This window comes from Fusarium keratoplasticum, chromosome 6 (genome assembly GCF_025433545.1).
Source record: "Fusarium keratoplasticum isolate Fu6.1 chromosome 6, whole genome shotgun sequence".
Classification (NCBI taxonomy): domain Eukaryota; kingdom Fungi; phylum Ascomycota; class Sordariomycetes; order Hypocreales; family Nectriaceae; genus Fusarium; species Fusarium keratoplasticum.
The window spans coordinates 2,936,861-2,960,451 of NC_070534.1; the positions used below are offsets into that span (position 1 = coordinate 2,936,861).

The 23,591-nt window shown below is 54.4% G+C and overlaps 10 protein-coding genes across 10 annotated transcripts; 4 read left to right on the forward strand and 6 right to left on the reverse strand.

Moving 5' to 3' along the window:
• Positions 1-103: 103 nt before the first annotated feature.
• On the forward strand, positions 104-3,244 carry NCS57_00888400 (Cnd3 domain-containing protein; the record flags this gene model as incomplete). Its single annotated transcript, XM_053058683.1, has 2 exons — positions 104-2,780; positions 2,832-3,244. Exons 1-2 carry the CDS (start codon positions 122-124, stop codon positions 3,242-3,244), a joined length of 3,072 nt encoding a protein of 1,023 aa, XP_052912514.1. The 5' UTR covers positions 104-121.
• Positions 3,245-3,481: 237 nt separating this feature from the next.
• NCS57_00888500 (GPI ethanolamine phosphate transferase 2) lies at positions 3,482-6,382 on the reverse strand (the record flags this gene model as incomplete). Its single annotated transcript, XM_053058684.1, has 7 exons — positions 3,482-4,047; positions 4,104-4,558; positions 4,612-5,496; positions 5,546-5,673; positions 5,727-6,018; positions 6,068-6,112; positions 6,168-6,382. 7 exons carry the CDS (start codon positions 6,380-6,382, stop codon positions 3,482-3,484), a joined length of 2,586 nt encoding a protein of 861 aa, XP_052912515.1.
• Positions 6,383-6,700: 318 nt separating this feature from the next.
• Positions 6,701-7,164, reverse strand: NCS57_00888600 (uncharacterized protein; the record flags this gene model as incomplete). The annotated part of the gene is made up of 3 exons (XM_053058685.1): positions 6,701-6,840; positions 6,891-6,947; positions 7,002-7,164. 3 exons carry the CDS (start codon positions 7,162-7,164, stop codon positions 6,701-6,703), a joined length of 360 nt encoding a protein of 119 aa, XP_052912516.1.
• Positions 7,165-7,898: 734 nt separating this feature from the next.
• Positions 7,899-9,907, forward strand: NCS57_00888700 (uncharacterized protein; the record flags this gene model as incomplete). Its single annotated transcript, XM_053058686.1, has 6 exons — positions 7,899-8,094; positions 8,238-8,549; positions 8,618-8,925; positions 9,003-9,108; positions 9,160-9,385; positions 9,442-9,907. 6 exons carry the CDS (start codon positions 7,899-7,901, stop codon positions 9,905-9,907), a joined length of 1,614 nt encoding a protein of 537 aa, XP_052912517.1.
• An 885-nt stretch (positions 9,908-10,792) lies between these two features.
• On the reverse strand, positions 10,793-13,186 carry NCS57_00888800 (ATP-grasp domain-containing protein; the record flags this gene model as incomplete). Its single annotated transcript, XM_053058687.1, has 1 exon — positions 10,793-13,186. One exon carries the CDS (start codon positions 13,184-13,186, stop codon positions 10,793-10,795), a length of 2,394 nt encoding a protein of 797 aa, XP_052912518.1.
• A 410-nt stretch (positions 13,187-13,596) lies between these two features.
• NCS57_00888900 (uncharacterized protein) lies at positions 13,597-14,559 on the forward strand (the record flags this gene model as incomplete). The annotated part of the gene is made up of 4 exons (XM_053058688.1): positions 13,597-14,041; positions 14,095-14,212; positions 14,269-14,358; positions 14,428-14,559. Exons 1-4 carry the CDS (start codon positions 13,725-13,727, stop codon positions 14,557-14,559), a joined length of 657 nt encoding a protein of 218 aa, XP_052912519.1. The 5' UTR covers positions 13,597-13,724.
• A 225-nt stretch (positions 14,560-14,784) lies between these two features.
• Positions 14,785-16,397, reverse strand: NCS57_00889000 (malate dehydrogenase; the record flags this gene model as incomplete). Its single annotated transcript, XM_053058689.1, has 8 exons — positions 14,785-14,791; positions 14,943-15,079; positions 15,134-15,278; positions 15,330-15,792; positions 15,904-15,991; positions 16,072-16,182; positions 16,233-16,264; positions 16,385-16,397. 8 exons carry the CDS (start codon positions 16,395-16,397, stop codon positions 14,785-14,787), a joined length of 996 nt encoding a protein of 331 aa, XP_052912520.1.
• A 2,927-nt stretch (positions 16,398-19,324) lies between these two features.
• NCS57_00889100 (uncharacterized protein) lies at positions 19,325-20,113 on the reverse strand (the record flags this gene model as incomplete). The annotated part of the gene is made up of 5 exons (XM_053058690.1): positions 19,325-19,505; positions 19,576-19,697; positions 19,763-19,786; positions 19,855-19,949; positions 20,059-20,113. 5 exons carry the CDS (start codon positions 20,111-20,113, stop codon positions 19,325-19,327), a joined length of 477 nt encoding a protein of 158 aa, XP_052912521.1.
• A 657-nt stretch (positions 20,114-20,770) lies between these two features.
• On the forward strand, positions 20,771-21,163 carry NCS57_00889200 (uncharacterized protein; the record flags this gene model as incomplete). The annotated part of the gene is made up of 1 exon (XM_053058691.1): positions 20,771-21,163. The coding sequence occupies one exon, from the start codon at positions 20,771-20,773 to the stop codon at positions 21,161-21,163; it is 393 nt and encodes a 130-aa protein (XP_052912522.1).
• A 718-nt stretch (positions 21,164-21,881) lies between these two features.
• On the reverse strand, positions 21,882-22,978 carry NCS57_00889300 (putative Delta(7)-sterol 5(6)-desaturase; the record flags this gene model as incomplete). The annotated part of the gene is made up of 2 exons (XM_053058692.1): positions 21,882-22,668; positions 22,719-22,978. The coding sequence occupies 2 exons, from the start codon at positions 22,976-22,978 to the stop codon at positions 21,882-21,884; spliced, it is 1,047 nt and encodes a 348-aa protein (XP_052912523.1).
• Between the last annotated feature and the right edge of the window lie 613 nt (positions 22,979-23,591).

The window sequence follows — 23,591 nt, forward strand, 5'->3', positions numbered from 1 at the left end:
ACGCGCGGAGTGGTTCAACAACACACCGCGACAAGGGGAAACCAATGCACAACTTCTAACAATTACATACAGTCTTTTCACGTTACTGCTACATATTAATGGGCTAACAATCATTAACATCATGCCCGCACGAACTTCAGCTCGGTCGACGCGAACGTCGGCTGCGAGATCCTCGGTCGCATCTTCAGCGCCTGAGGTTGTCGATACTCCAGACAATGCTCTTCGAACCAAGATATGCGCAGTCTTTCGCGATGCGCAGCGGACCACAGCCACCCACCGCAAGCTGGTCGTGAATCTACGAAAGATTCAGGAGCCATGCTGCTACGAACCCGAAAACCCGAATGCCTCACAGTTCAACGACTTCGACGAGGATGCCTTCAATCGCGAGTTTATTAGATGTGTCACCAAGATTATGCCCATCAAGAAGTCCGAGAGCGTTGGAGAACGGTCGATCCGATTTGTCGGCCTCTTTCTGCGCCATGCAAGCGAGAAGGACAATGAACTTATGGGGGATGTCGAGGATGAGGCGAGCGTAATGCCCGAGACTCCGAGCACACGGCTTATCTCTCAGCTCCTGGAAGCCATCCTTCCGCTGATGACAGCCAAGGACAAGGTTGTTCGATACCGGTCGACTCAACTCGTCTCGCACATCATCAACTCGCTCGATGCCATCGATGACGACCTTTTCCAGAAGCTGCGTCATGGGCTGCTCAAGAGGATTCGCGACAAGGAGGCCATGGTCCGCTCTCAAGCGGTGTTGGGTCTTGGTCGACTTGCAGGGAATCAGGCGGAGGGCTGCACCAACTCTGATGATAGCGAGGATGGCGATACAGGCCTGCTTGAGAAGCTACTCGAGGTCCTCCAGAACGATCCAAATGCCGATGTGCGAAGATCTCTCCTCGTCAACCTCCCTATTCTGCCCGAGACCCTGTCCTTGCTTCTTGAGCGAGCACGAGACCAAGATGCAGCAACTCGAAGGGCTGTTTACTCCCGACTCTTGCCCGCACTAGGAGATTTCCGACACCTTTCAGTTAAGATGCGAGAGAAGCTCCTCCGATGGGGTATTCGAGATAGAGATGAAAACGTCCGAAAAGCTGCGGGCAGATTATTCCGCGAGCGATGGATTGAGGACTGCGCAGGAGTGCAGCCTCGTGAAGATGGCGCCCCTGCAGAGCCATCACCTCCGAGCTTTGAAGGTCTTCAGGAGCTGCTGGAGCGAATTGACGTGGTCAACACGGGAGTTGAGAACGGAGTTGCTCTGGAAGCTATGAAGGGCTTCTGGGAGGGCCGGCCAGACTATCGCGAGACGGTTGAGTTTGACGACAACTTCTGGGAGACCCTTTCTGCTGAGTCCGTTTTCATGGCGAGGAGTTTCAACGAATTCTGCCGTAACGAAGGCGATGGCAAGTACTTGGCCCTCCTGGAGGAGAAGCTTCCTGAGGTGACAAAGCTTGCCTTCTACTTGGAGCGATATCTGCACGTCCTTGTTGAAGCCGTTAAGAGGGTGGCTGAGGGCGATGAGGATGAGGACGAGGAGGAAGAAGACACGGTAGAACAGGAGTTCATCGCTGAGCAGCTGCTCCAAATCGCTCTGACTCTTGACTACTCTGACGAAGTTGGTCGACGGAAGATGTTTACCCTTCTTCGACAAGCCATCTCAATTCCTGAGCTGCCGGATGAAGTTACCAAGCTTGCCGTGGAGGCACTACAAGGGATCTGCGCCCCTGATGCTGCCGGAGAGCGAGAGTTTATCAGTATTGTCCTCGAGTCTGTGGCGGACGTTCACGACACCATCGTTGATGACCCGCCAGCTGAGGAGCCCGAGGACAGCTTCCACTCAGCCAGGTCCGAGGTCAGCAGCCGCCCAAGCACGCCAACTAAGAGCAGCAGGCGAGGCCATACTCCCGAGATGAGCGAGGAGGAAGCGCACGACAAGGCCGTCAAGGAGATCATCGTCAACATGAAGTGCCTTCACATTGTCCAATGCATGCTCACGCATGTGTCCATCAACCTTCAGGACAACACAGACCTGGTGTCGATGCTGAACAACCTAGTTGTCCCAGCCGTCCGCAGCCACGAAGCTCCTGTTCGAGAGAGAGGCTTGGTGTGTCTCGGCCTCTGCGCTCTTCTTGATCGCTCGGTTGCAGAGGAGAACCTGACTCTGTTTATGCACTTCTTCAGCAAGGGCCACACCGCTCTTCAGATTACGGCGCTACACATCTTGACTGATATCCTCAACGTTCATGGCGCAGATCTGCTATCCTCTACCCCTAGCCTGCTAAAGGTCTACATCAAGGCTGTCAAGGGCGGGGCTAAGTCTCCAGAAGTCCAAGCAGCTGCTACTGTTGCTGTCTCAAAGCTTCTGCTGGGCCGTGTTGTCAGCGATGAGGAGGCCTGTCGGGATCTGCTCAAGTCTCTGGTGGTTGCGTACTTTGACCCCTCATCAGCATCAAACCAGACAGTTCGACAGGCCCTGAACTACTTCCTCCCTGTGTTCTGCTTCTCACGGGCCGAGAATCAGGATCTCATGCGGACTATCGCGCTCGATGCCATCCATGCCCTCTTCAATGTCCGCGAAGGCTTGGAAGATGATGATGTGGATGTCGAGGAGGACATGGTTAGCATGACCACCATCGGAGCCTGTTTGGTGGATTGGACGGATCCCAGAAAGTGCTACAGCCCTACAGACTTGTTGGATACCGAGAAGAAGGTTGTAAATGGTGATGTGCATCTGGAGTTTGCCATGGACATTCTGGAGAAGCTGCAAGGCAATATTGCCAGTAAGTTGAGAAGCTGCAAGCCCATAACGAACAGTACTAACTCCTTTGCAGAAGAAGAGAAGAAGCTCCTCGCTACGCTCCTTGGAAAGCTTCACGTGTCTCCTGGTTCAACTGAGGAGAAGTTGCGCGAGGCATATACCGAAGTCAGCGTCGCTGTCGAGGATGGCCTGCTGTCTGATGCCACTAGCCGCAACGCCCTCTACAAGATCCACGTCAGTCTGGGCAAGATTGTCAACGCCCTTGACGATCAACAGCAACAGCCTGCTTATAGGCGCTCTAGCCGTAGCACGTCAGTGACTCTGGACCGACAAACACCTGAGGAGGAGAAGTCGGTGGTTTCGGAGCCACGTATCAAGGAGGAGGAGGAAGAGAGCGATGATACCATTGTGCCCAAGGAGGAGAGGGAGTCATTAGTGGAAGAGCTCTTGTCAGACGGCGACGACGTCGAAATGACGGACGTCTGAGACCCAAGATGTAATGAAGTAATGACTGGACCTTTGGATGATTTGGCATTGTCACGAATGGGTTACGGGACGGCTTGAATGGGTAGAGGGACATTGAGTTTTGGCGATGGGGGTTGATACATCTATTTATGCTTGTTTCTTGATTGCACTAATTGTCAACAGTGTGACGATATTCCCATGACATGTGTAGATTTGAGTCTTGGACTATGACAAAGCTGTGGGCTTATATCCTACTGTCTATCCGCGCGAGCCGTGCCAAAACAATTGGCCTCCAAATGCAATGTTGATCAAAAGGTGCTGTCCAAGACTCCAAGCCATGCAGTAAAGGTACTTGGGCGAGAACACGGTCCAGATGAAAAGATGTGTTCTAAGCGCCGTGCAAGCCGCCATGACAAACGCGACGCTGACGGCAACGAAGAGGGTTTGAAGGGAGATGTACTGCACAAAGGCATCACGACGGCCCTCGTGGTACTTGCGGAGCAGCAAGAGGTTCGCGGCCGAGGACCAAAACAGGGGGCCGGCCCAGTTGCTCACAAGGGTGAGGACGCCGACGGCGACGACGTTGAAGCCGCTGATGCCATTGTAGGCGCTCGACAGATCGACCGACGAGATGGCGTTGGAGCCGCCAAAGGCGAAGAAGGTGGCGTACTGGAGGAGGATGGTTGTCGTGGCGATCTCGGGGACCGACATGTCGACGGCCTGGAGGGAGTGGAAGAGGATGTCGGAGAGGAGGAATAGGGGGATGTTTGTAGCGCGAGACTGGGTCATGCCCAGGAGGGTGAGGAGATGGTGGAATAGATGAGCTGGAGGTTTCGTTAGATTATCGTGGATGAAGTCGTTGATGGAAAAGGGGCATTACCTGATTGCAGCTGACCATTACGGCCACCAGTAAAGGAGCGATATGTTCCATACGCCGAGAAGATGGCCAGGATGATGAAAACAGTCCTCGCCCTCCAGAGCAGAGATTGCCCCTGAAACAGCTCATTAAGGCTCCTCGCGAACCCAACAACAAGCTCCGGCGCGTCCTCGCTGGTAAAGTCGAGCTTGAAGCTAAAGGCGCTCATCAGGAGGACCGAGGTGAGGGCGGTGCTGGTCATGGATGGCAGGCTCTTGAGGCGGGCGAGCATGCGGAATGAGAGGATCATGTACGAGAAGATGAGGAGAGACCAGAGGAGCTGGGGGTGGGTGACGATGAAGCTCTTGACAATGTCAGGGCTTCCGGCGAACTTTTGCCCCGTCTGGTTCCAACCTCTGGTTATTCGAAGAGCGGCGAGGGAGATGAATAGCCAGCCAATGTCTTCCAAGCTGTTGAGTCTATTACTCGGTTAGCATGATTCAGGAGTGTGTTCAGTGTTGCATAAACATGCCTTCGAATGTGCCGAACCCCCAGCAGAAGCAGCCAGATGGAGCTAGTCCAGTACCAGAAATGTTGTTCCTCCTCGACGTAGCTGCTCGCAAACATCATTGTTCCATACGACAGCGTGAGAAGAGCATAAGGAAGCAGAGGTCCTTGCCGATGAGCCCCAAGCTTGAAGACCACCAAGCCGCTTGCAATAGCAGAAACCGCAGCGATTGCTTGACCAATGTACAGCTTGGGCATCTCATAGTTGGAGGCCATGCTGCTCATCAACTCCTGAGCACGACGAAGCCATTCAGACATGGCGTCGAGCCACGCCTGGTCCATCTTGTTGCCAGCAGCGAGAACATGTGCCTCCTTGTTGATCTTCCGCCACTGGCAAGCAAGCTCGTTGATCTCAGTCTTTTCCAAACCGCATGGGTCAGAGCTGCTCTCTGCATCAAAGAGCTCAGCTCCAAAGGCGGCAGTGACAATGTTGAGGATCTGTCGAGCATTGCGAACCAGGATTTGAATCTTGTCACTCGTCTTGGGCCAGAAGGGGAGAAAGTCAGGGATAAAAGCCCCGAGGTTGTTCTTGGACACGGGGAAGCCCAGGAGAGCGGCAATGGTTGGCGCTATGTCAGACTGCTCGACCATAGAGTAGTAGTCAAACTCGTCCTTGGGCTGAGCCGGCGCGGGAAGCTTGGAGGAGATGGTCTTGAGTTTGGGGGACATGAAAACCAAGGCGGGAGATGTCTCGCCCGGCGAGGAAGCGCCGTGGTTTCCAGCGTCGTTCATGCCGTGGTCGCCGCAGAGGACGAGGAGAGTCGAGTCCAGGTGGGGCTTGGACTGCATGGCCTCAAAAAGGGTCTGGACGATACCGTCCATCTCGCGTTGCTTGGGAACCATGTTGGAGCTTTTCGGCGTTAGTATAAGAGATCAATCATTCAGAGAAGGATAATTACCTCCTGGGCCCTGCCTTGTGGCCAATATGGTCCAGGCCAAGGTAGTGAAGGACCATCAGGCCCCAATCATTGTTCTCCAGCTCACCAGCGATGTTCCTGGTGACATTGTTGTCCACCTCAGTAAAGTCCTTGAACAGAATGTTAGTCATACCATCATGAGCGATCTCAATGAGAGACAAACCGCGACAAAGAAGCTAGAGGTTCCATCCTCGCGGTCAAAGGTGTTCGGAAACAGTTTCAGCCAGGTGTCATCGCCGTACATGAGGGCCTTGCCCATGTCCCTGGCCTTGATCTGAGCGACCCAGGTATCCTGAGAAGCAAGAGTTGACGAAGTGTCGGCCTCGTCAAAGTTCAAGATGAGATCAACAAAGGAAGGGATAGAACCAGTGGTCATGGACTTGATCCTAGGCATGGTAACTGTGGGTGATCTGGCATTGGCCGTGAAGGGCATTGCGCTGCCATCTCGAATAAGACTAATAGTGCATAAGTAATAGAATATATAAGAGAAAGATTCGGTTGTACCTTTGAACATATTGGAAACCCGACACATCCGAGTATACAAAGTCGCTGTACAGAGTCAACCCAGTTCCCATAAAGGATGCCTTCGGAGACATATCCCTACCTCCTCAAGGCATCGACAACCATGAAAATCAGACGATTAAAGGGCGCATCAGGTGGCGACCCAATGTCTAGAGGCTCAAACTCGGCCAGTCCGGGCAGAAAGGGCTTGTATGGGAAGAAGCCCATCGCGAAGACGAGGATCGAGACAGGGATTAGAAGATTGGCCGCAACGAGCAGCAGGCTGCGCAATAGCGAGCCATTACTTGAGGACACCATTACGAGGGTGAATTATCAGTAAAAGGAGTGACTAAGGACACATGAAAAAGATGGATATGTAGACAGAAATAGGGTCAAAATGTAAAGGAAGAAGTGAACGTGTCGTGTTGGAGCGCGAGATGTGCCCATGTTGGTTCAGCCTCACCAAGATGAACCAAAAAGGTAGGGGGCAAGGGGTGAGCCATGATTGGCCGAGAAGAAATTATTGGAGAGCTGCGCCACACGAGGCTGAGATTTCGGGTATCACAGATTCAGATTCAGATTTGCTGCTAAACGACGAGAATGAAAGAAACATGTGGCAGTATTAACAGTTGTCCCTTAGGAGCTTCTCTTCTTCTTTCCCTTTGACCGGCTGGCGTAAGAGGCAAAGACAATCTTGGACTTTTTCTGCTTGCGCTTGTCGCCTCGCTTCTTCTCAATACGGCCGCTTGAAGGCTTACCAGAGTCGACGTCCATTGCTGAAGGACAAGTTAGCACCTACAAAAGTAAATTCTAGGCCTATACTCACTTGTCACCTCCTCCTGAGCATCCTCCTTTTCATTCGAGTCCTCTTTGTCCTCATCAACTAGAAAGCGAGTTAATGACATGTCTCACAAGTTTCCAAAGCCTGAACGCTCACCACTCATCTTGACATCTGAGGACTCGGGCTTTGGCTGCTGGGCCAGCTCAAGCAGCTTTGCGGAGAGACGCTCGGCTCGCGCAGATTCAGCCGGGCCAAACACGTTGGCCACCAGGCGCCGGTTGTTGGCCTTTCGGGTGCTTGATCGTGAACTCTTTGCCATGTTGTCGACGTGAATTAGTTGCTTGTTGAACAAGGTGAAGAGAGAGAGAACGAAGATGAAGATATGGTTATCGTAGATTGGCGATAAGACAGAAAAAAAAAACTATGATCTGTGGCGGATGTGGCTTAGTTTCAACCCAGGCACTCAGGGACTCGACGCGAGCCTAGAATTAACTTAGCCCCCCAGTATCTGCCAGTCTCCACCGCCTACCATTCCAAGACACGGTCGCGCCGAGGATTCCTAGGCGAGCATGACATCAAACGAGAGAGAACGACGACCCTCTGGAGATCGCGCGCGGTGGTAGAGGAGATAGACTGACCAAGTATCGCCGTCGCTGAACAGACGAAAGAATAGCGCTGCGGCGTTTGTTCTACTCCTCTTCTACCCGTTTGGCGCGCCCGTGTTTGCTTTTCCCTTCTCCATCGCTGTGGCGCAGTTTTCTCTCCTTCCTCGCAACCTGCCCACCCGCTGCCACTGCCACTGCAACTCTTCACTCGCTGCTACTACTACTACTGCTAGAGTAGGGGCCTCTTTCCTTCCGACAGCCTGCATCGGCATCGGCCTCCATGCGCACTTGCCTTGGATGCGGCTGCGCGACCACCACCCGACAACGCCTTTTCTCCTTCTCCTTCTCGCGCCCGCCTAAAGGCTCCATGGCTGCACCTCCCTCCTACAACCTCGAGCCTCCTTCCTGAATCACTCACTGTCTTATCATATCCTCATCGGCATCCATAATGGCGTCCTCAGGCCTGGGGTCGGCCATGAACCCCGTCTTGTCAACACAAGCCGCTGCGGTCTCGCGGAACGAGGCCAACGCGCTTGTGCGGCAGGTGAATCGCCTTCTGAATCGACAGCTCTCGTCAGTCTGCCAGGTCAACGGCGTTAAGAGCACTGGCATTAAGGCGGAACTGCAGAAACGCATCGCCAATCGTAAGTCATCCCATTCACGCGGCCAGCCGGCCATCACTGTCACACACTTCAACATGCATACCTTCCCACTCACCCTCTTGTCCTTTACTCTACACATTCATTTCGCATCCGAGAAAACGAGCTGACCATGTTGATACCCATAGTCATCCAGGAAGCCGTCGATGCCAACGATCCTGTGCGCTTCCAACAGATCCGTCAGAGCGTGCACAACACTATAGCGAATGCGCCCGCCGGAACCTCGCCCGCCCGAGCCACTATCTCGCATGCACACACTCATGGTCACTCGCAGCCGTACTCTATGCAGGGTATGTCGTTCTCTAGCAGTGCGCCCGGTTTATCCAACGGTCATCGGTCTAGCGCCGGCTTCGGCGGGTCGCAAACAATGGCACTCAGCTTCAAGTCGAGTCCGTTTTACAAGATCGAGGCGACCATTGGTGAAGTGCGAGCTTGCGATGGTATGTTACGTCCCCGCGCCGATGCCCTCATGAGTCAAGACCTTTGCGCGACTAACGCCCTTGTCCAGCCATGTCACAGCACCGTAACACGGTGTCTATCCCCATCAAGCTCAACGACCACCCCTCTCTGCAGAACTGCGTTGACGATACTTCGTACCGAGTCATGGTCTTTTGCGCTGGCGACTCCACGGGCATGCAGGATATTGCGTTCCCTCACCAGTCTGAACTCAAGGTCAACGGTGGCGAAATCAAGGCAAACCTGCGCGGATTGAAGAATAAACCTGGCTCTACTAGACCGGTTGACATCACCAAGGCTCTGCGTCTTCGACCACACTACACTAACAATGTCGAATTCACATATGCGTTGACGAACAAGGTGAGTGGTCACCAAGACATGCTTTCTTGTTCATCTTGAGGCATGCTTCGTTGCACATGAGAACTAACCCTCGGCAGAAATTCTACCTCGTGCTTAATCTCTGCCGAGTCACAACCGTAGACGAGCTTGTGACGCGTATCTCTACCGGCAGGAGGATACCAATCGACATGGTCAAAAAAGAGCGTAAGTATCAACCTGGAATCAACTAGGAGCAACACCTCTGACACTCTGTAGTCAACGCAAAGGCACAGGATCCTGACGTGGTAGCAACGTCTCAAGTCCTGTCCCTGAAGTGTCCACTATCTTATATGCGACTGAGTCTTCCATGTCGCGGGCTAAGCTGCTCGCATATTCAGTGTTTTGACGCGACATCGTATCTACAGCTCCAGGAGCAAGGCCCGCAGTGGCAATGTCCAATCTGCTCTAAAGCGGCGCCCTTTGACCAGCTGGCAGTTGACGAGTAGGTTCCGGAGCAGATGTTATTTATGCTGTCAAGGTTGCTAACAATGTTAACAGGTACGTCAAGGACATCCTCACAAGAACCTCGAAAAGCCTGGAGTCTGTTACCATCGAGCCTGACGGGGAATGGCACCTCAAGAACTCAGACGAGAGTCTGGGTCTGACCAACGGGGATTCGTCTTACCACGATGACTATGACGACGATGACGATGTCTTGATTTCAGAGGTCAACCCCATCAGTCATCGTCGCCTAGAGACTCCCAAGACCACTACCCCGAGTATCGGCACGCCTGTCACAGCCGGTCGGGACGGGTCCTCTTCTGGACCTAGAGGAACATCCTCCATCAGTGGCAAGCGTCCAGTTGCCGCTATCATTGACCTGACGCTTTCGGATGACGATGACGAACCGGCTGTTCAGCCGCCCCCTAAGCGTCAAAACACGGCAACGAATGGCTTCTATGGATCTAATAACCTGCCGAATAACTTGGCATTGCCTCCTAATGGGCCTAGTGGGTATCTGTAGGAAGACACCCAGCCTCCAAGGCAGAAGAAGTCCAGGTCGCGAAGACGTAAGACTTCGTAGAGACTTGCAAGCAGCAGAGAAAATCGAGCTGGCCTGGGATAGGTAATTACTTCCTAGGCCACATGGCATCGAAGGGAGTTGGTTGATAATATTTCCTTTTTTGCCTGTTCTGGTCTGGAGTTGGAGGAGACGGAAAATGATTCCCCTGTCGCCAAAGGATGAGGTGGCTTTTCTTAACAGGCATGCATCTGTTATCATGTTCTTTTTTTTTTTTTTTCAGTTCCGCGAGGCGAGGTGTAACGGAGTAAATGGGAACCGCCACGATTCTACGACGACTCCATATTCTTGGCGAGGTGGATTGGGAATCATGGGAATCGGTCTTGGGCATGGCAACGGCGAATAGAGAAAGAGGGATGAGGTAGCATGATCTCGTCCCATACATGATGAATATGGAGGACAGCCTTGGTTGTTGCATCAGATCAGATACGGCGAGCCTAAACGGTCCAGTTGTGAATCTTGAAACGGGTCTCATCTGTTTAACCAAGGAGTGGTTGAAGAAGTGTAATCACTGTTTGCCTTGTTATTGTGAAATGCGAGAGTGTACTCCTTTTCAGGGGGAAACAAAACTACGACCCGTGTTGAAAAGGTATCACATATTCCCACACCCCTAGAACACTTGGAACAATGAGCACCATATATCAGAAACACAAAACTCATATGTCATTCATGTAGGAGTAGGCGTGGCGAGATACCACTTCAACCATGCCTTCTATCTATCTTTGATCCTATAGACAACCCCCTTTTTCATATCATTTCCCATCGTTAACCCATCCTTTATATCAATTGACTCCATAAATCCCATGCTTTTTTTCTCTTTTTTTCCCATTATGACTCCATCTCCTTGCGCTTGGTAGGCACCGCCGTCTCAGCACTCCACGAGTCGACGTTGTGGATGAGGCACGCCTCGCCCTGGTCACGGCGGGCAAGACGACCAATGCGGTAGACCTTCTCACCTCCGTCGACCAGAGCCTGGGCAACGGCGTCGGCCTTGGCGGGGTCGACGGCGATGACCATGCCGACACCAGAGTTGAAGGTACGGCACATCTCCAGGGGGGCAACGTTGCCGGCCTCGCGGAGCCACTTGAACACGGGGTTGATCTCCCAGGAGCCGAACTCAATCTCGGCGGCGAGAGCCTCGGGGAGCATGCGGGGAACGTTCTCGACGAGACCGCCGCCGGTGATGTGGGCGAGACCCTTGATGTGAGGGAGAACGGGGAGAAGGGACTTGACGTAGATGCGGGTAGGGGTGAGGAGGGACTCGCCGACTGTGGTGGACTGGTCCCAGGGGGCAGTGTCGTGGTAGCTGAGGCCGGCGCGGGAGACGATACGGCGGGCAAGAGAGAAGCCGTTGGAGTGGACACCCGCGGAGGCGAGACCGAGGAGGACATCGTCTTGGGCCATGGCGTCCTTCTTGGGCAGCTTGGTGTCAGGGGTGACGGTACCGACAGCGCAGCCGGCGGCGTCGTAGTCGTCCTTCTGGTACATACCAGGCATCTCGGCAGTCTCGCCACCGACCAGAGCACAGCCGGCTTGACGGCAGCCGTCAGCAACACCCTCGACGAAGGCGGCGGCGGTAGGGAGGTCCAGCTTGCTGCAGCCGTAGTAGTCGAGGAACATGACAGGAGTAGCACCCTGAACGACAAGGTCGTTGACGTTCATGGCAACCAGGTCGACACCGACGGTGTCGTGCTTCTTCATGGCCTGGGCAATCATGAGCTTAGTGCCGACGCCGTCAATGGCGCCGACAATGATGGGAGCCTGAGGGTAGCCACACTTAGACAGGTCAACCTCGCCTCCGAAGCCGCCAATCTCAGCATCAGCGCCAGGTCGCTTGGTGCTGGCAACAGCCTTCTTGATCTTCTCGACAAAGTCGTTGCCGGCCTGGATGTCAACACCAGCCTGGGCATAAGTCATGGAGGCCTGAGTAGTAGCGCGGAATGCCCGGTGAGCAATGTCCTTTCGGTAGAAAGCACCCTCGAACTCGATGACCTTGGCGTCAAGAGCAGCGTAGGCAGCATCAACAGCAGCCCGGAGGGAGTCGCCAACAGCGTTGATGGCGATAACACGGCCACCAGAAGTCTTCAGAACGTTGCCGTCGAGGGTGGTACCAGCATGGAAGATGGTGGCACCAGTAGGGGGAGTCTGCACAGACATGACCTTGCCCTTGGGGTAGGGGCCAGGGTAGCCGCCAGATGCCAGGACGACAGTGGCGCTGAACTTGTTATCGATGGTCAGCTTGCAGTTGTCCAGGTAGCCATTGGCGCAAGCAAGCATGATCTCGGCCAAGTCAGTGTCGGCAGAAAGGAGAGGGAGAACGGTCTGAGTCTCAGGGTCGCCAAAGCGAACATTGTACTCAAGAACCTTGGGTCCGTTGCTGGTGATCATGAGACCAGTGAAGAGGACACCGCGGAAGGGCTGCTGCTCTCGTCGCATACCGGAGATGGTGGGCTCGAGAATCTCACGGTCGATCTGCTCAGTGAGCTCCTTGGTAGCAATGTTGGTGGGAGCGTAGCAGCCCATGCCACCAGTGTTGGGGCCTTGGTCGCCGTCAAAGATGCGCTTGTGGTCCTGAGCGAGGGGAAGAGATCGGATGGAATAGCCGTCGCAGAAAGTGAGGACACTGAGCTCATCACCGATGAGAAGCTCCTCGATAACAACCTCATCACCAGCATCACCAAACTCCTTGTCCACCATGATCTGCTTCAAGGCGGCCTTGGCCTCATCCTTGGTCTGGGGGATGATAACGCCCTTGCCAGCAGCAAGACCGGTGGCCTTGATGACGACGTCGTGGTTAATGCTGTCGAGGTAGGCAATGGCCTTGTTGTAGTCGGAAAAGTTCTCGTAGGCGGCAGTAGGGACGTTGTACTTCTTCATAAAGTCCTTGGAGTAGGTCTTGCTGCCCTCGAGGCGCGCAGCCTCCTTGGAGGGACCGAAGCAGGGGATACCAGCGTTTCGGAACCAACCCTCGACACCATCGACAAGAGGGGCCTCGGGGCCGGGAACAACCAGGTTGACTCCGTTCTCCTGGGAGAACTTGACGAGGCCGGCAAAGTCCTCAGCCTTGACGGAGTTGACGTTGGTCACCTTGGGGCAACCGGCAGTGCCTCCGTTGCCGGGGACAGCAAAGATCTGCTGGACTCGAGACGACTGGCTGAGCTTCCATGCCAGGGCGTGCTCACGGCCACCATTGCCGATGAGGAGAATTCGGAGGTCCGCCATGTTCGATCGTTGTATGTGAGAAGAAAAGATGCGAATGCGATTCCGATGGTCGGCGGTTGGTCGGTAATGGGTATCTTGACCAAGATTGTCCTTTCAGATGATCCCGGACAGGTACCTTTCTCCAAATCCCCAGTAATTGAGTGCTCGCAGGATACAATTAGTCCGCCAATGATATGGGAACCAACTCCAGAAGGAGAGAATTTGGATCGCGAGTCTTTTGTAGCTGCAACCAAAACTTTTTTTTTTCTCTCTCCGAGTCCTGCCCCGCGCCGCTCTCGACCTTGAGCCCCGCGTTTGCCAAGACTCCGATAACCCCCCATCCATTTCTTATCAGCACGTGCAGGCGGCGCAAGCACGGGTGCCCCTGGCTGGACATCCCTCAGCTCGGTGAGCTGGAGCGAGTACGTACTGTGAATGTAGCTTGGGGCCAGCAGACAGAGAGCGCTCACCAATTCCCACTTCTCAACATCACGACTCTTCTCTGATCCCCGTATCACAAGGCGCGCCGAACAATACAAACCGATCCGACTCGCCTATCATGTCTTTTGAGACAGTCATGCCTCCTTTCAACTCGAGCGACCCATCCGCCAACTTCCTAAGCTCATCCTGCTTAGACTTCCTCCTTATTGAGCTCGTCCCGCTCGCATACCGCGTCACTCACGAGCGAGACACGGCTCTCTCGGACCCGAGCAGCACACCCGCAGATGTCGCATCCACGAGCCATGCCGTGAGCTCCAATGCCGCTGGCGTAGTCGCTGGCACCGCCACGAGGAAGGACCAGGAGGAGGACCTAGATGCAGTGCATCATCGTCTGGAAATGCTGGGCTATAGAGTCGGCCAGGGGCTGGTGGAGAGGTACGAATGTCAGGTCGGCGCATGTTGTGGCCTGATGGCTTATGCTGCAACAGGTTCTCAAGAGATCGGCCCCGGTTCAACGATACCCTTGACGTTATCAAGTTCCTCTGCAAAGACCTGTGGACACTGGTGTTTGGCAAGAACATTGACAACCTAAAGACGAATCACAGGGTACGAAGTTGCGACGCCACCGCACTGAGGGATATCATGCTCATGCACTCATCTAGGGCGTGTACGTCTTGACAGATAACGTCTTCCGGCCCTTCTCCCGCATGAGCACAGAAGCAGGCGGCCAAGCTATAGTCCGCGCTCAGCCGGTACGTCCCCCGCCCTCTTCCGTGATTCCGTCGTCTGCCTTCCCTCGGTCCTGACCGTGCATGCTCCAGTTCTTATGGTTCCCCTGCGGCATCGTTCGAGGCGCCTTGGCGGCCCTGGGCATCAACACTACGGTCCAGGCCGAGATCAACGAGTTACCGGGAGCCGTGTTTCAAATCAAGACTATTCCCAATAAGCCCTAGGAGAGCTGTCTACCTAGGTACAATATTATGATACCCTTAATGCAAGTCCAGCCACAACGCGCCAGATTCCCGACCATCGGCTGTCATGGGCATAAAAAGAGCCAACCACCGCCCAGGGCTTCGACCAAGCCTTGACCAAAACTCCATCCATACCTGCAGCAATCCCTGAGACCGAGAGACCGGGGTCATGAAGAAACCGGGCACGACCAACGCCGCCGAGACATTTCACAGCCTGTAAGAGAGAGCCATTTCATCAGCAATTGTGGTCATGATTCATATTTACTATGCCCTAGCGCCATAGTTGCGGACCTCGACTCGAGTGTCCTTGGCTTCTCTGGAAGCCTCTTACTGGGTATTGGAAAGATGTTTATAGGGGTATTCACTTTTGGGGAGGGTTGTGGACGAAGCTGATGCCCTTGGTAATGTTGCCCTTGAGACCCTCAACGCACTTGGCCAGAAGGCCCTGCTCCTTCTCGGTGATGCCCTCCAGAGGGTTGATGGCCTTCTCGGCACCGTTGGGCTATGTAAAGTTAGCCAATTCAACATTTCAAGACACTTAAGATTTTCAACTCACGCCGAGCTCGATGGGAACGGAGAAGAAGTCAGCGCCGGTCTGCTTGGCGATAGCCTCACCTCCGGGAACACCGGGAAGGTAGACATAGCTGGGCTCGACGAGGCCGGTCTCGCCCTTGGCAGCACGAAGAACCTTCTCGGCGAATCTGTGTCCAGGTCAGCCATTGATGGAAGAGACAACAATCGGAGCAACATACCGGAAACCGGCGTAAGCCATGGACAAGGTGGCGGAACCAGCACCATCCTTGGCCTTGACAACCTCGTCACCGCCAAACTGGACGCGGTTCACGAGGGCATCGTACTTGTCGTCAGGGATAGAGACAGAAGGCGAGGCCTTGCTGAAGAGAGGAACAATGGTCTCACCAGAGTGACCACCAATGACGGGGATGGTCAGGCTCTGGGGGTTGGCCTCGCCAACGATATCAGCGACAAAGGTCTCTGCTCGGACAATGTCGAGGGTGGTGACACCGAAGAGGCGCTGGGGGTTGAAGACGTTCTTGGCCTTGAGAACCTCGGCCGAGATGGGGACTGTGGAGTTGACGGGGTTGGAGATGACGAGGATGAAGGCCTTGGGAGCGACCTCGGCGGCGACCTCGATGAGGCCCTTGACAATGCCAGCATTGATGTTGAAGAGATCGTCGCGAGTCATACCAGGCTTGCCTGTGCGGGGAAGGTGGTCAGTCAGGAGCTAAAACTGGGGGAGGGGCTCCGGGGTCGGACGGCCGGGGGAGAGGGGACGCGGCGGTCGTCCGGGGTAAGGGGCTCACGTACGGGGAATGCCAGCGGGGATGACAATAATGTCGGCGTCCTTGAAGGCGGCCTTAGCGCCGTCGTTGGCAGGGAGGTAGCCAGTGGTCTTCTGCAAAGGATGTGAGCAGGGCTAGTGCGACTCGGAGGAAGGGAAACATCCCCTGTTGGGGAAATCCGGGGTCGACCTACGGCGCGGGAGGAGATGTGGGAGAGATCGGTGGCAACGCCGGGAGTGTTGACAACATCGTAGAGAGCAAGCTCGTCGACGTGGGGAGAGGTCTTGAGGAGGAGGGAAAGGGGCTGGAAGAAGTCAGTATGTGAATTGAAGTTTAGAGAGTGAGTGCACATACCTGGCCAATGCCACCAGCGGCGCCAGCAACCACTAGAAACACGTCAGTATTCCGTTACAGGAGCTCTCTCGAGTCAGATTGAGGTGTATATGAGCAAAAACACCAAGAAGAAGGCGGGGTTTGGGCAGAAACAGAGCTCAGGTCGAACGTACCAGCCTTGACCATCTTGACTGAGTGTGTGAAGAAAGAAGTGGGTATAAGTGATGAGGAGTGAAGAGAGACAAGACGACAGCTTGTGGGAGAGGAAGTGGAAGAGATGGATGAATGAAGAGGAGAAGAGGACAAAGTTTTTTGGGTTCAGATGGAGGTGGGAGGAGGGAGATCAAGTACTAAAGCAGATATGGATTGGATGGATGGATGCTCGTGAATGCGACGGACGGCGGCATGAAGCGATGACCGGGGAGCATGCGGCAAGTACGGCGAGGCGGGCGAGGCCCAGCTCCTGCTTGAGTCCATCTAACTTGGGCTACGTACCCTTTAGGCCTCTGCCATGTTCCAATACCTCCACGTACCAGGTCTCTCTAATCTTGCCTCATCCGATCTGGCCGGGGACCTTGCAGCCGTGGGCTTTTACATGTCCGAGACCATCATCGCCTCACACACGCACGCCTCTTCTGGCCCGCACACATGTGCGACAGAAACAGACACGGGCGGGGAAAGGAACAAGAGAGCAGGTAGCTCTAGTGGGGGGTTCCATCGCAAGCCACGCCGCCAGGAGGGGCTCTCCTCTCCAAGGACCAAGGGTCAGTCATGGAAGTCAACAGGCGGCCATCAATGAGGGGCATCATCCACTATCCAAACCCACCGCCCACTCCCAGACCTATCGAACTGGCGAACCAAGGGCGCGGCATCATCATCCTCTCTCTCTTTCGCCAGCTGTGTTACTTGCGGTCATTGACGAGTCCGGCAGTCGAGTACGTTATAGCCTAAAGGTACATCCACCGACCGCCCTTCGAGAAAATCCTTTCATCAAGGCGGGGTGAGGGTGGAGGAGACATTGTTCATGATATCCTCCACCATCATGGACTTTGCATATCCATCCATCCAGCCGCAAAGAACACCTAAGCGCGGGTCTTTTTTTGCCCCTCTCGCCCGCCCACTCGCACCTGGACGATCCGCTCCAGTTGTGAGTGACCTGGCGCAAAAGCCTCGTGCAGACCAGACAGACCGCGCGGGCAGTCATGGGCGCGCGTAACAAGCCTCTTCTCCTCTCACTCAAACCAAGACTATGGAGACATGGAAGCACGGTGCCTCTGCCCATACACCTATCAATGGACCATGATTCCCGGTCGCCCGTCTCGCCCGTCTCGTTTCGTCTCGTCAACCATACGATGGCTAGTAATAGGAGGCTACGCTCTACGGACCCGCGCCCCTCTTCTTCCCATCCAGGGCCCTGTGTATCGCATCAGTCTCCCGCCAACTGGCTCCCGGGCCCGCGGGGAAGGGCTGCCCAGGGGCCAAAGCTCCCTCCCCTCCCCTCCATTCATGGATCCAATGGATCGCGACAAGCATCGCATTGCGCTACGTCCATGCATCGTTGGACAATCTTAAAATTGCATCGCCTGCTGGGTTCCTCAAGCAAAGGGTTCCCGTCTCCCGCCCACGCCCATCAGCTCAGTCACACGTCAGGACGGCTGACCGGCCCCGGCCGCTTCAAGCCCGAGCCATGGTCGGTCTTTACCCCGAGCCAACTCCGTCTTCCCTCAACCACTGGAGCTACCCAAGCAAGCTAGCTTGAATGTCCGATGAGCCTCCGTAGGGCGGGGAGGGGCGCTGAAACAAAGTCGCTCACATCAACCACCCTAGGTAACAAGCGGCCGTGTGAGATGGTACGGGTTTGTAATGTCATGGGGTAAATCCCACGCGCTTTTTATTGCCTTTTTCATTCGTGGCTGTCCTGCTACAGCTGCAGGGACTGGCTTGATCCGTTACAGCAATGATAGCCTTCCGGACACAATGCCATGCCCCCCAAGGCCAGCAAGGTGAAAAGGAATAAAAAAGGGCCGCCGTCCCATCACCCCCTTCCAGAACTGCCCAAGATGGCAATCCAAGCTGGGTTTGGGGTTTGACCTTCGGTGGTTGGTTGCCTCACCTTGGGCTCACAAACCGAACCATCTGAGACTCAGGCTTGCTCCAAATCCCACGACGGCTACTGGTACTGGTACAAGATCAGCCCCTTGCCAGTACCTCAGAGACAATAGTCTCCGGCCTCCGGACTTTGATTTGCTTCATATGCGTGCGTCGAAACGAAAACAGGGTTCGGCCTCGGATTTCGAAGTGGACATTTACCTGCCATATCGCGCATCTGCTACACCTCGGTCAACACCAGGAACTTGATCTGCGATACGGATTCCGGCTCGCGGCTATGTGAACGCTTGAGCTCTCGAATCACCTTCCGATATTTTTAACCTCATGGCTCGTCCCTCCGGACTTATCCGGGAGCGGGAGGTGACGTCTTGTTGCCGTCTTCTCTTCCTCGGCGAAAGCGCACCAGGTCAGACTTGGCATGATCCTCGGTATCTCGTGGCGCCGATTCATGAGCCGAGTCTGACACCGTTTCACTTACACGTCCTTGCGGCAACTCGGGATGTCTGCGAGAAACATGCAGGCATCTCCACGAAGAGCCTCGCTTGTGAGCTGTGCGGATATTTATGACGACACGACGGCAATCTTTCAGCCGCTCACCTCATGCTACAAGCGACAGGCGCCTTGCACAGCCTTACCTTGCAAATTGACACGTGTGTCGCCGGGTGTATTCTCACGTACTATGAAACACATGCGCACTTGCAACGGGGACTTGACTTTGGGGTTGCCAGCATTGTTGCTGACCGGATATTCATTCATCTTGAGTACAAATGCCAACTCCAGCCGTGAATGACCCAGAGACCTCGGTTGATGCTCCTTTGCCCTCCCTGATAATCCCTTTTTTTTACTCATCAGGATTAGAGCTATGCAGCTTGCCTCCCCGGCTCCATTTCCCAAGTCTTATTCATCCTCGCCTTTCCTTCTCCACCTACGCATCAGAGGTTGTATTGAGGCTCTGCTGCTTGGTGGGAGGGGTCCTTCTTTACCACCAATTGCTGAGCGATCTTCTAGTTCTCCTCAGCAGCGGCGGCAGCCTTCTTGGCCTTGTTGCCGCGGAGCTTCTGCTCGGGCTCGGGCTTGACGGGCTTGTTGGATCGCTTGATGGCGGAAGCACGCTCGACGGCAGCGGCGCGGAGGTCAGGGCGGTAGCTGTTCTTGGCGACCTGGTTGGCAACAGCCTGGTAGGTCCTTTGGAAACAGTCAGCGCAGTCCTAGGGGGTTTTCTCCGTCGCAACCGGAGCACATGTCCAAAACTTACTTGCGGTTGGACTTGACAGCGCTGTAAGAGGTCTGGGTGATGTTCTGGGCAGGCTTGTTGGGCTGAGCCTTCTTGGTGGTGACGACAACCTCGCCCTTCTCACCGACGGAGATACCAACGGCCTGTAAATTCCTTTTGTTTAGCTTCCCCTCGCTCGTGCATCGACGTGTGTTCATCGTAGTCGTACCTTGTTGTTGACGAAACCAGCGTGCTGTCACAGAGTTAGCCCACATGATTCAACATTTGATAACCCCTCCAAACTTTCAAAGATTGTCATACCTTTCGGGAGCTGATGTTGGTCAGGTTAAGGGGGTCCCGGGAGAACTGGACACCGCCATTCTTCTTGCTCTTAGCAGAGAAGGAGTTGTTGTTGCCTGCGCAATCGCAAAAAAAGGCGTTTCAGTAAACCCAATTCCACCAACTCTGGCGCATTTTGATCGACGGCGTCGAAATATGCCGTTCAAGAAGGGGGACGAGACTCACGGACGATCTCCCAGACCAGGTCCGAGGAAATGTTGGAAAGCTGAGCGGAAGGCATTTTGACTGTGGTTCTGTCGTGAAGATTGGCCGGGGAGGGTGAGGCTTTCGACGATTGAGGTTGATCTCGAAATGGTATCCAGGGCTTCAAAATTCCAAACTTCGTGGGCTGGGCTCGCTTAACGAAACGAGGTGGGTTTAGCGTCGACCCTCCAAGGTGGCTATCACCCGTGACGTGCTTATCGGCGTTAATTGAATGCAACGCGGGCGGGCAAGTAGTGGGCTGTGGCTGTGCAAAGGTCAGGTCAGTCATTCAGTCGCAATGGGGATGCGCCGCGTGGCTCGGGTGATTGATTGGGGACGGGAGGGAGCCACGGGGCACGTCAGCGTCCCGTCTTCCGAGAACAAAGAACTTCATCTCCCTCGCTCAACCTTTCGGATCCAACGGAGGGCGAAAGAGAAACGACGACGATCAACGACGCCCTTTTTGGCACTTTGCGACCTCGACGCTCCTGAAGAGGGCACTAAGGGTCTATCATGCAACTTTGATAGATCTCCCTTGTCTCACATCCAACTTTCGCCTGCGACTCCGCGGTTCCTCTCGTTTCAACCCAATCAGTCCCCTTCCTCTACGCTACTTGCTCTTCTATAACTTTAATTAATTCGATCAATACCCGATTTTATCATAACGAATATATCAAATACACAAATCGCCACCATGTCGTATCTACTCTACTCCATCTCCGTCTTCTCCCTGATCCTGGGAACCGTTCTCTTCTTCACCCGCGCCCGCTGGCTTCCCCACGTCCAGCAAATACGCCCGCGACTCCCCGGCGCCAACTACCTCTACTCGCGGCTTCCCAACAGCTTCGCCGACGACATTGAGGCGGGTCTGTCGAGCAGCAACTTTGACCTGTCAGGCAACGTCGAGGCGGGCGACTCGCGCGCGGGACTCGACGATGCGGCCAAGGCTGAGGTCCTGGCCATCATGAAGAAGAGGAGGATGAACTTTGACCAGGCGAGGAAGGTGTACATGGAGAACCGATTCAAGGCCAACGGTATTGGTGCCGACGGACGGCCGAGGGATCCCAAGTTTGTGAGCTTTTCATAAGCGCCGGGATGACTACAAGGCCTATTACCACAAATATTGGCTTCTTATTACAAAAACGGCGGCGGCTGAACTCGATCACCACTCGAAGACAACACGTTGCTCGACTCTACCACTATTACGACGAAATGCGCCTTGTTCAGACTCGAACATGGCCTGACCTCTACGTTGGCACACCGGATGCAGCTTTCCTATACTTGTCGATTTCTTTATGTTTTATCACTTGGGAATTTTTTGGGTTTCGGGAAGAAGGATCAGCGGTTCTCTACCAGAGGCCCAGCAGTCACTTGAAAGTCTGCGAGGCGAGGAGTTTAAGAGGAATTATTATTATAACACCGGGTCGGAGTAGACCTTTTTTCCCCAGTCAGATCTTGGACTTTTTTCTGTTTTTGGTTTTCTAGTCTCCGAGTATCAAATATGCAAATCAATCAGTCGTCAAGAATCGTACCATCCGCCCAACGCCTTGAAGAAACGAGTGTGGACCAATATATACAGGTCAGAAACTATGTACAGGGGGAGGTTCACCAGCGCGACCTGGTGCTTTTGAGTTGCCATCAAGGCTGCACACTTATAGGTGCTTCAAGTGAGGTCTTCTTCCAGAGACAAGAATATCCCGGTTATCTCGAAGTGCCGTGGATTCGCCAGGATCTCAGATCCAGCTTATCCGTAAGCAGATCCGGGGCTGCCAGGGGGGTTGAGCAAATGGCCAGGACCAGGTCATTTATTGCGTCTTCTTGGTGTCGGGCGGGCCGTAGGTACGGTTGTCATCGCCCTCGATCTCCTCAATGAGTTCGTCCACCTTTTCAACCTCGCTTCTCCACTTCTTCTCAGACATCTTCATGTCACGCTCAAACATCCACTGCTCGGGCATGCGGTAGGTACCGCCAAGACGGTCAAAGGCAGTGAAGAATTGGCCGTAGTTGACCTCGAAGCGCGAGTGATGCAGTGAGTGGCAGGCGGCACCGTTGACGATGGGGTTATTGGTGAGGTACTCGCCGTCGTGGATCATGACGGACCAGAGGTTGACAAAGACGAAGAGGGCGACGTAGGCCATCTTTTGAAGGGGGAAGATGAAGGGGAAGATGTGGTAGGGCAGCGACTGGGTGAAGCCGTCGAGAGGGTGGAAGGCGTGGCTAGCGAAGGGCGTGGGCATGATCCACTTGTGGTGAGCCTTGTGCAGGTGCTTGTAGACCCAGGGGTGGTGAAGCCATCGATGGGCCCAGTAGATGCAGAAGTCGGTGAAGAGGAGGAAGAGCGGGAACTGGAAGATGTCGTACCAGAAGCCGGGACCATCCTCAGTGGTGTCATAGAGCTTGCCGTAGCCGCGGACCTCGAGGAGGAACAGGGGCGCCGTGATGACGGCCATGACGGGCATGGCCTTGTTGGCCTGGATCATCTCGAGGCGGACCTGGTTCTTGATGAAGCGGGGGTGGTTGAAGGTACGCTTGTCAAAGATGAAGATGTATGAGAGGGTGGCGACGATGAAGTAGACGGCCAGTCCAAAGATCCTGTCAAGTGTCAGTTGAGTATCGAGCAGTTGGCTGTCATGAGCACCCACCATGTGATGAGGTACAGAGTAAGAGCTTGGCGGAGAGGGTTATCGCGATCCCATGCGCTCATGTACGCAGCCTGGGGAGGCTCAAGCGTTATGAACTTTGTGGCGGGCTTATAAGTCCAAGTAGAAAAGGCGGCCTGGGCGGACGAGTCGGTCGCATTGGAGGATGCAGGGAAGTCGTAGGGAGTCGGCTGCCTCGGATGGAAGTAGGCATAGCCGTAGTCGGCGATGAAGGTGTCGACAACCTCGAGGACGACGTCCATGATGGGCGACTGGGGAAGCGAATTGCCAAGCTAGGTAGATGATGTGATGGCGGTTGATAAGGAGGAGGTCGCGTTGACGTGCGGGTGTAAGTCAATGACTGAGATTGAGGTTGCTATTACCCTCGAAGCAAGAGAAACAGTGAAACAGAACGGGCACCAAAAACAACCCGAGTCCCCGACGAGAACTAAAGATCAACCAACTCCAGGAGGGAGGGACCTCGCCTTCTTTTATCTACAAAGTCCATCAGTGCAACTGGCATTGTCCGATACTGGGGTCCCTTTCGGCGGCTCGCGGCGCGGGGCGGACGTTTCTGGCCAGGGGTGCTTGGATGAGGTGTGTGGGGGGGAGGTTGGAATTGGAAAGGGTCCTGAGCAAGCCTGTAGAGCTCGATCGAGCCAATTGGATCGTTTAAAAGGGGAGGTTCTAGAGTTGAATCTCATGATGAGGTTGTTCTTGTTGCGATTGACGTCTTGTTGTTTCCTCTAACAAAGAGCATCCTCAGAACCAAAGTGAAGCAATTTTTATTCTCTTGTCAACTCGTAAATACGAATACAGGAACTCAAACATTCCTATTGGCGAATTCCTCGTTGGTCTGTGAGCAACGCGAAGGGG